A 534-nucleotide genomic window follows, 5' to 3' on the forward strand; every position below is an offset into this window, starting at 1 on the left:
TATCCCATAAACTGTATCCCATAAACCAGTATCCTCATAAATCTGTATTCCATAAACCTGAATCCCATAAATCTGTATTCCATAAACCTGAATCCCATAAAGCTGTATTCCATAAAGCTGTATTCCATAAACCAGTATCCTCATAAATCTGTATTCCATAAACCTGAATCCCATAAAGCTGTATTCCATAAAGCTGTATCCCATAAACTGTATCCCATAAACCAGTATCCTCATAAACCTGTATCCCATAAACCAGTATCCTCATAAACCTGTATCCCATAAACCTGTATCCCATAAACCAGTATCCCATAAACCTGAATCCCATAAACCTGTATCCCATAAACCTGTATCCCATAAACCTGTATTCCATAAAGCTGTATCCCATGAACCTGTATCCCATAAACCTGTATCCCATAAACCAGTATCCCATAAACCTGTATCCCATAAACCAGTATTCCATAAACCAGTATCCTCATAAATCTGTATTCCATAAACCTGAATCCCATAAAGCTGTATTCCATAAGCTGTATTCCA

At 36.9% G+C, this 534-nt stretch overlaps 1 protein-coding gene across 1 annotated transcript in view; it reads left to right on the forward strand.

Moving 5' to 3' along the window:
- The window catches only part of METBIDRAFT_160885 (uncharacterized protein), a 1,766-nt gene extending 1,241 nt beyond the window's left edge, over positions 1-525 (forward strand). The window contains exons 2-3 of the mRNA XM_018854623.1: positions 80-134; positions 257-525. Coding sequence (XP_018713065.1) covers positions 80-134; positions 257-478 — 277 coding nt within the window. The 3' untranslated portion in view covers positions 479-525. The remainder of the gene's footprint in view (positions 1-79; positions 135-256) is intronic.
- The last annotated feature ends 9 nt before the right edge of the window (positions 526-534 follow it).

This window comes from Metschnikowia bicuspidata, assembly GCF_001664035.1.
Source record: "Metschnikowia bicuspidata var. bicuspidata NRRL YB-4993 chromosome Unknown METBIscaffold_2, whole genome shotgun sequence".
In the NCBI taxonomy this organism is placed as follows: Eukaryota; Fungi; Ascomycota; class Pichiomycetes; order Serinales; family Metschnikowiaceae; genus Metschnikowia; species Metschnikowia bicuspidata.